The 10,000-nt window shown below is 37.8% G+C and overlaps 1 protein-coding gene across 2 annotated transcripts in view; it reads left to right on the top strand.

Moving 5' to 3' along the window:
- The window catches only part of LOC138011036 (uncharacterized), a 3,052-nt gene extending 1,426 nt beyond the window's left edge, over window positions 1-1,626 (top strand). For both annotated transcript variants that reach the window (XM_068858047.1, XM_068858046.1), the window contains one exon: window positions 1-1,626. This exon is cut by the window's left edge and continues 70 nt beyond it. In XM_068858047.1, coding sequence (XP_068714148.1) covers window positions 1-191 — 191 coding nt within the window. In that variant the 3' untranslated portion in view covers window positions 192-1,626.
- Window positions 1,627-10,000: the final 8,374 nt, after the last annotated feature.

A 10,000-nucleotide genomic window follows, 5' to 3' on the forward strand; every position in this document is an offset into this window, starting at 1 on the left:
ACCTGTACGCACTCCGTTCATTTTGTGAACGAAAGGAAAGGCTTGCAAAAGACAAAGATGCTGAAGAACAAAAGCAATTCTTGATCGAGAAAATGAAGCGCAAGAAAGTAAAGAACACTGGTGGCCCTGAGTCCCAGAGAAAAAAGATGCCCCCTCAGATTCACATAATAAACATCGCAAATTTGAGATAGGCTGGATGCAAAAGGGGAATGTAGTAGACTTTTCCCTTCAATCATACTTCGAACTCCACAAGCTCACTCCAGTTAGCCTGTATCTCAGAACGCGAACTAGGGGAACATCATCCATCCCACCTCAGGAATGGAAACTGGACGTCGAATCGGAGACTCATGGGCCACGTAAAGAAAGCTCGCTTGAAAGGGCCAAGCTGAAAAAGACGAAGAGTACGCAGAAAGCTTGCGGGCGGACCGCGAGAAAACGGAACGCAGGGAACGAGTCCTCAACGAAGAATTAAAGAAGCTAGAAAGGCCGAAGAAATTCACGCTGTTCGTCTGTCAACAGTGCCAGAAGAACCAACGCTGGATGAACCCCGCGTGATTGTTCGTGTCTGTCGCCTTGACTTCGGATTTGTCAATCGTGCGTTTAAACCAAGGCAAAAGATGGCGGTAGTATACGATTGGGTTGGCTCGCTCCAGCTAATTCCGGTGTATTTCTCGCTGTCCAGCTCGCCAGGCGAGGTAATAGACCCCTTTAAATCCATAGAGGACTCAGCAAACAAAGCGTTGTTTATGGAACAAAGGGATGATCCGATACAGTTGGTAGGAGATGACGGTGAAGTTTCCTTTAAAGGGTTTGGCGCAATTGAAGAGATTTTGCCTCCACTACTCAACCGGACACTCAAGCTAGGTGATATATGGGCGCGTTGCCCAGCCAAGTCACCGTACAGTTTATTAAGCATTGGAATAGGTACAAATATATTAAAACATCAATTCTAAAATAAAGAAAAAAGCAATGCATCAGAGTCGGACACGAAAACCCCTAAAAAAAAACCAGCAGGTAGAAAAAAGTGGGGAACGTGTACCCCCGACCAAGGAAATCTAATTGAAAGACACTACTTACAACGTAAATGAACGCTATCATATACCGCCTAACGAAGGCACTAAACACTAATTCCGCTCGACAGGACAAAAAAACGAAACAGGAGTTGTGCACGTGGCGAAGGCTAACCATAGAATGCCTCACTCGCTAAACGATCGCCAAAACAAACAAAGATCACGTGGCACTCCGAGCACCTGCCGCTCACAACCAGGTCTCTGCTACGTGACGGCAAAATATCAATTTATGCTAATCAGGATTATCACAAATTACATTTTGGAATGACCCCACCAAGTCGTATTATGGCAGACGATACAGATAGCGATGCATGAGGAGGGGTGTTCAGCGTAAGTAGAATGTGATGAAGAATGCTGGAATAATAGCTCTTTTAAGGTGATTCCTCAGAAAAAAAAAGGTTGTCGAACGATTTTCTTGAAACTTTCCCTGAATGTTCCCTACTAATCCCTGTTTTGACAACTACAATAAAAAAGATGTCACCGTGCTTCCTTAAGAGATACAATGGGCCAATCTTACCCCACTGATGCCTGTACTGACACTAATCACGCGCGTTATTTCATCGGCTCAGGGTATATAATGCGGTAGCTAAAGGAGAGGGTTTTTAAAGTAACACTTGAAAAAACACCTGATAGGTAGAAAGCCTGGGGCATATGGAACACTGTCTTGTATAGTTTATGAAAAAATCACTCAACTTAAAACGACGTCGATTCAAAACGTTTCTCGAGCCATTGTTTTCAAGATCATAATTTACATCCTTGGGTAAGGGGTTTTGTATACGTTTTTAGCTATATCTTTTTTTCCTTCCGATTTTTTGTTTTAAAGGGAATAATTTGAACACCAAAATCACGCAATAAAAAATATAGGTCACTGTGCGCGCTTAAGAGTAAAACACGATCGTACATGTCTATCTCGATTATCGTACATCGAAACAACAAAATTCGCCTTGTTCTCGGAATTCGCGCCCTTACTCGCAAAGAATTATGGGTCATTCACAACTTCTCTCACGTGTTTTGAGAACTGTTTCAGCGTGTATGATCGACTTACGCCAAATTTACAATGTTGCAAATTTGATCCAATTTAAAAATATTGATACACCATATGCGCAGTACAGGATGCACAGGAATTCAATCTAATGAATCATAGGTGATGATTTATATGATGATGCAATCGTCCCATATGAATCATCATCATGGTGTAAACATGACACAGAGAATCATTACACAATCATAGTCATCATGCAAAGTGATCACATACAATCATCAGTGGAATCACAACCCTGATGTTGTGTGTGTATGTTGGACTATTTATAGAATCATAATATGATGCAAACTGTATAGTTTTACGCTGATCATAACCACATCATCACAACAATGTGTTGCGTGACATTTCATTATGTTTGGAATCATAGCCATGATGTGGTTTGTGTTAATGATACCATTTTTGGAATCATAACCATGGTGAAATGTGTGTTGGAAACATCCTCACTGGAATCATAAATATGATGTAATATGTGTATGGAATCATAACTGTGATGTGTTGTGTCCAGCAAAAATCATTATTGGAATCATAAATATGATGTGCTGTGTGTAGCAAACATCTTTATTGGAATCGCAACTATGATGCAGTGAATGGGATAACTGCTTTTTTTCTGTGGGAATGCATCCCAGGATGTTTTAGAGAGACCGGCTATTTAAAAAACCAACTTGTTAAAGACAGGTGGATTGCAAGTACATGAAAAAATTTGTAATTTATTTATCAATTAATTTTTCTGACATTGTTACATGCAAACCGGGGGCATAATTCTATTACTGCATATCGTTTTTTTCTGAAGGCATTTCTGGAACTTGAACAAGATCAATTCTTTAAGTACATCATAAAGTAAAATATTTCTTACAATACAGGGTTCCAGTACCCTACTGTTGGATCTGCCACTAGCAGCCATTAGCAAACCAGTACCAGTAGCTATACCGAACATTGCTACTAAGAATACTAAAGCTGCTAAACATGTTAGACCTTCACACCAAGAACAATATTCCCTTAATTTCCAAGAAATGGGCCTATAATTGCACTAGAAGGCTGTTTACATGTACCTAATTTGCTAATGTAATATTTGATCAACTCAAAAACTTTTGAGGAGTATTTAACCATATCACAAAAGCCATACAAACTTATTAGGCACTGCATGGTGTCTTGCCTTAGGACAGAGAAAGTTTGCTCTGCTTTTTCCTCTATTCATCACAAAAGGTTCCAGTAACACTGAAATTGATTTGACTTAAACTGATGAAAGCAAATGAAATAATGAGATGTTGTCCTGTTTTAGTGCAACCAAATCTGCAGAACAAAACTTGGTGTTAAGTAATAATGATTTTTTGTACGTCAGTGACCAAGCTATATTCTTACTATGATGAATATGTACCTCACTATTATAAACAGTCCCTTAATGATTTAGTCATTCTTTAAAGCCCTGCTTTAAACACAACTTCCTCCCTTGCTCTATAAAAAGAATTCTAAAGTATGGTGGAATCCCACATTGAGCACTAAATTAAGTGTCATATGGTTTCAAAAAGTTGAAACCACCGAGATGTAATAGGTATTTTGCAAGTCCGTAGTGCAACCCGCTATTCCTAAAGACCAATTTAATATGATTCAAACAAACATGCTACCATGTAGATTGTCCAACTCATAGTTGTATATGGACCTTTGAATAATATTATTCCAAGGTCTTGTTCTCCAACGTAGCTTTCATACAATTAATCCTAGCATTTTTCTACTTTTAATTCACAGTTTGCAAATATGAAAAAATATCATTCTTGTTATTTATACAACAACAATTTATTTACCCCATAAACTTACTTACATGCAAATAAATTATTCAAATAGATAGAAATAGATATAGGGGGTCTGGCTGCCTGAAATAACTAAAAAGTTAAAAGGGGCAGGCAGCCAGTATTACAATTTGTTTAGGATAATTTAGGTCGGACACACATACACACACAAGGAGGAATATAAAAACAATAATGATCCTTATCCTTGTTGATTTCTAATGAACAAGTAACACAATTTTCAAATGAATAGAAATTATACACTTCTGACCTCAATTCCTAGCAGCTATCACTTAAGTGGTAATGTAATGTCAAACATTATTAGTATCACCCAACTAGTGGACTAATGCAAATCCTGCATTTTGATTGGCTACGCTACTAAAGGACTATTATTAATAGTCTTTGATTAGCGAAAAGCGTGACACTTTCTAATTTGTTTTATTCCCAAATAAATGTTTCTTTAACTTGGATTTGCTAACTTTATTATTTTTATTGACTTTCTGTCCAACTAGTTGAGTGATACTAAAACAATTAGACCCTTCGCCCTCAAGGGCCATGGGTCAATAGGCCATTCCTTGACCCGTAGCCCTCAAGGGATACGGCTCTAATTGTTAAGTAGTGCCAAGTGAAACATGATCTTACCCTTTTTTGGAGTAAAAACAGATACAGCAGTTGCTGTTTTAAAGTTTACCAATAATAATAGTGTTAATAATGTTAATAATAATAATAATAATGTTTTTTTTATTATTATTATTATCATCATCATCATCATCATCATCATCATATGCCACATAGCCAACTTACGCCAAAGTCTGTGTCAATACGAGAGCACCCAGACAACAATTAATAACGTAAGTATTGGCCTCACAATGGTCATTGCAATTTGGAACATTTAAACAGGCATTAATTATATACCTAAACACTCTTAGCAATTCACCTAAAGGCCATCCAATTCCACTTGAAAGATCAGACCAATCACATTGCTAGGTCACGTGCAGTTATGCTTGAAAATTCAATAAAATCTTTCCCAACATGAATGTCCACCTTAAAAATTCAAAATAAGTCCAAAAAAAATAATTGATAGGTGACAAGAAAAATTTCTTTCATAATTTACCGGTATATGTGACAACATACGGTAGATGAATCCTGCATATATGTAACTTAATTGAAATAGAAGAGTGCAAACATTTGGATTTTATGAATGACTGAAATAAAATTGTGCCCATGCAAGCACAGCATAAGAAATGTAGTCATGAAAATTCACAAAAGAACCTAATTGACCTAAGAAAAATAAATACTTAAGTAAAATGATACTAGAAGTTTAGAACTTTATTTACATGTACAGTACTTAATTCCTTTGCACAAAGTAACCACACTAGCAGGATATCACCTTGAATACCTTAACCACTTCACTGACAAGGCATACTGTCAAACATTCAAGAGATTATATTATGCACTGAAAATAATCACAGGAAAGACAACCAAATGCACTTCAAAGGAAGCATAATATCAGGAGTCAAGGAACGCCACACTCCATTGGGCATGACAGTTCTTAATAAACAAGAAAAACAATGCAAGAATTTAAGGGAAACACAATGTACGTGTACACATGTTAAATTATGTTTACAATTCATCTGCCTTATGATATCCCATATTAAGCAATACAAGTATGCCATTTCATTTTGTCAATCACTTGTTCAAAATCATTACTTCAAAATACATACTAATAACCCCCCCCCCCCCCCTCCCCCCCTCCACAAAAAAAACTACTTGAATTTGTATTTAATTTTTATACATCAACCGATCTCATCACAAAATGTAGCTTTCAAACAATGAAGCAAAATGCTGGTACTTTAATAACCATAGAAACAGTGTAAGCACCCTTGAAGTGGGTCTCCCTTGTACTTTAAGTGGAGAATACCCCCCATTTAACAACGACAATTGCAATTATCAAAGAAAACAGACTATTTGAACACAATTATAATCTAACTTTAACTTAATAAGCCATGTGCAGATCCAGCTAGAAAGAATCAAATAAAGCGTCTGGCTCTGCTGTTTCACACTCTTCTGGAATAACCGATGCTTCTTTGTGCTCTTGCAAATCCTCTTTTGCTTCAGGCTCATCCAGTAAGAGTTCATCTTCATTTCCTGACACTCTGTGGAATATTAAAAGGCAACAGTTACACATTCTTAGGGTCACCCCCCGCAGCTCTTACAAGGTCTCACCTGATTGGAGACCACCCTTGAGGTTTAACAAAAGAACAAATAACAGAAACCAATGGACCTTAGGCCTAAAAACCTAACACTTTTGTTTTAGGCCTAGGGTCCATTGTTTTTCTGTTATTTTGTTCTTTTGTTAAACCTCAAGGGTGGTCTCCAATCAGGTGAGACCTTGTAGGAGCTGCGAGGCTACCGCATTTTTAATCCTATCATATTCACACGAAGAATATATCCAATAATAAATAAACCTGTACCATGCGCCGACAAAAATGAACTATTTCCACTGATTATTAAATGGTTTTTTTTGTCAGTCGAGCAAAATACATTTTTACACTGGCCTTTCATTTGAGAGTGCGAAAATTCACCACAATTTTTTAAGAAACAAAAATAATGATGCACTATCCTGCAAATCGCATAAACTCAGAAACATAAAATGAATGACCATACATGTATGTATTGTATTGAAGGTTTATCGCAATATAGGGTATAATCAGAAACCCATAAGAGTTGAAACGTGTAACGCGCGTTCACAGCTTCCGAATATTCAGTGTGAAACTGATTGGTTGAATGTTTCAGTGCTAAGTTACCATATTTGGAAACCCCTCGCTGTTGTTGTTCCAAATATGGTACTTAGCAAAATTGAATATTCAGAAGCTTGTTTCCCAGCACAACAAGGGACCGTTACACGTTTCGACCCTTATTGGTTTCTGGTATAATTTAAACAATATAAGCTAAACTAGTTCCATTAGAATCTACTTTTCTTTCGCCAACTGAATTTAACAGACAGAGAAAACGAACAAATCAAGACATACCTTTCTCGTCTAAACAGTATAAGTTACGATGTCGTTTCACCGTGTTGCACGCACGTAGTCTTCCACTGCAGTCGGGACAGAAACATTTTCTTTTCGACATACTATTAAATGAAACCCCCACTTTGTAACATAAACAGAATTTGAATGGTTTCCTTTTCTCACGCGAAACCCGTGTTTAATTTTAGAGTCCACGTAAACAATATTTTGGCCGCAACAAAAATCCAAGTCAAACAATACGGCGGCAGATATATGTCTCAACATTAATCTCAACATCCCTTTAGCGAATGAATGTACAGCACGATAGCGAGGAAGCCAATCAGCGACTAACAGTTCCCGTAGGGCGCGAAAAAAAGCGACAGCCGCGTTAGCCGCCGTCTGTTTTTATGTTTTTCTTTCGCATTTTAACTGCTAATGGTTTAACCTTTTGGAAACATTTTAAATAGAGACAAGCCCTGAAAAAATTGTGGAAGCTTCGTTAGCGGACAAAACAGCAAAGTCCCTTTTGCAAGGCTTAATTGCTGACACAGTGAGCCCAAAGGGTAAGATAAAATTAACACACTTCAGTCGCCTTTGTCGCCGTTTAATTGACGTTTAGGTTACATTTTTGTAATTGCCTGTAAATGGCTTCTCAGACCAAGTTTTTTCTTTCCTCAGATGTACCACCGTCTGACGTCATTCCCCTGTGAGCCAATATTCTTAACTTGTACAAGTAACAAACTACGACAGAAAAAAGGGCATTTTTTGGGAACTATTGTCTTTTACATTCAATACAATCCACAATGAAGAAGCGGCCTCTTAAAGTTTTTATTACAACGAACAAATCCTCTGAGTCCTATTTTCAACTTTAAAAGTTAGTACAATAAAATGAAGAAAAACCCTAGTCGTAGAGAAAAATGTATTGTTATTAAACCTTATTTAAACCCCGTAAGACTGATGCCGTAAATGTTTCGAGCCTGCTTATAGACGAAAAAAATCACCAAGTGAAAATCTCTCGTTTTGAATGAACATTCTCGTCTAGCACCCAAAACACGCCTGAAAACATTTTCGAGCTTAAATTTGGCAAATCATTAGAAGAAAATTGCTTAGCTGTCGCGTAAGCTTTTAAGTTCAAGCCTTGTGTCAAAACCATTCCACCTTGTCTTGCCCGTTCTACACACCCTGAAGTACGTCATCTTTATTTGTCAAACTGGTATATCATCAGTAAAAACGTATCAATTGCTTTTGTATTAAATAGGATCATGTTTCGTAAAAACAAAACACGGTAAAAAAACGAACGATAAAATCCGGTTTTTCGGAGTAGTCATGACTCCATTATCAAGGAACAGCAACAAATCCTCCAAATTACAGCATTTAAAGCATCTTTTGGCGCAAAAGAATTAACGTGCTAGGGTCCGAAGATTATAAAAATAATTTCGCACGTACCGTGAATGGAGTTTGATTGCACGTCTAGATTTGGCTTCAGGGCTCTTATAAAAGCATCAGTCGCACGCTAAACAGTCAATGGTACCGAACACAGAGAAAACTGTATTATGTTAATAGGTAACGAAAAGAAAGCTTGAAGCTTACCACTGAATTGCTTGACACATTCATCTCTAGGAATATGTAAAAGATGCCTGGATGGAGTTTAATGATCAGCTTGATCCAGGAAATGGTAGGATTTACTTAATATTAGTTCAAATCATGCACTGCAACGTTGTTTAACTGAACTAGCTTATAGCATGTCCTTATTAATTGATTGTTCAAGCTTTTTCAAATATATATCCGTGCTCGTTTAACGAGCACCTGTAATACAGGTTCATGGAACGTTTTTTTGGCTCCTAGTGCCATGGAGTGAAGTGCCAGATCATCTTGTCGAGGAGATGGTCAATACCTGAAGGCTATGTTTAGAGGAAACCAGGATCCAGCAAAAGAGCCATCCACCCATCTGGTAAAGCAACGCATAAAACGATATTATCGGGCGCAAAGACAGCAGAAAATAACAGCTTCTTCGCCTACGAGACGTCGACGAAGACGATTCCAAAATCGGAAAAATCGGCTCACGATGGTAAGATATTTAAAGTGAGGCTCGCTGGTAGTGGTACAATTGAAGTTACTCACACACAATGAACGATTCTGAAATTAAAAAAAAAAGATACTTTTTAAGACTTAAGAGAGACCTATTATTGATCTGTGTAAAGTTTCACCTTTTTGATTGTTAGAGTTTTAGCATCGCGGTTACTGTACGGTCAACGTCAAACGTCAGGCTGTTTTTTTAGCCAAAAAACGGAAAACCTGTTTTATTTAAGCACCTTTTTCTTGTCTGTTGACTCATATATCGAGTCATTTCTCAAAGGAGGGAGACAAGCTGAAATCATGACGTGAATCTCACACTTTTATCAATTATGACTCAGTAATCTGTTTGCCGTTTGGGCGTTACAGGCGATGCTAATTTTTCATTACTCACCTGTAGCATGTTGCGGTGTGTTGATTCAGCGTTAGTTTGCTAAGCTTTTCTTTGAGACTCTCGGCCACTAAGAAACAAACCCAACTACACTTTACACCATAGTAAGAAAAGCTTCTTTCCCTCGTAAACGTTGCCGAACTGAGTTCCTTTTTAACTACCGATGGCATCTTCCTCCCGCCTGAAAAGATGGTGACGCTATTCAAAGCCTGATGATAATTGGCCGATACTTTCTCACCGTTGAAATCGTCACCAGTACCCTTGCTCGTGTGTTGCGTGTTCGTTTATTTGTCAAACGCGTGGAATCGGTGTTTTATCTTTGCCCTGAACAATCTGGTGTCACATCATCAACACGAATTTCAGTTCAAGGACTCTCATGCGGCCGAATTTCAGAAAATGGTATAAAGTTGCGTTCTGCTTTCTAATAGACGAAATAATTTGTCGGTGCAAAATACAGATAAGAGCTGACAACTTTTCGGTCTGATCTCTCGGAAGGAATTAAGAATTACTAAAGCGGCGGAACATTAATCTGAATTTTGCCCCGAAAAAAATAAACTGTGTTCCTTTATTTCAAACGTCTTATTTGCATGCGGGTAAAGTGTATGGTTACAGTAATTGTTATCGGCATCGTTCGA

The sequence above is a fragment of the Montipora foliosa genome, chromosome 7 (assembly GCF_036669935.1).
Source record: "Montipora foliosa isolate CH-2021 chromosome 7, ASM3666993v2, whole genome shotgun sequence".
NCBI classification, from domain to species: domain Eukaryota; kingdom Metazoa; phylum Cnidaria; class Anthozoa; order Scleractinia; family Acroporidae; genus Montipora; species Montipora foliosa.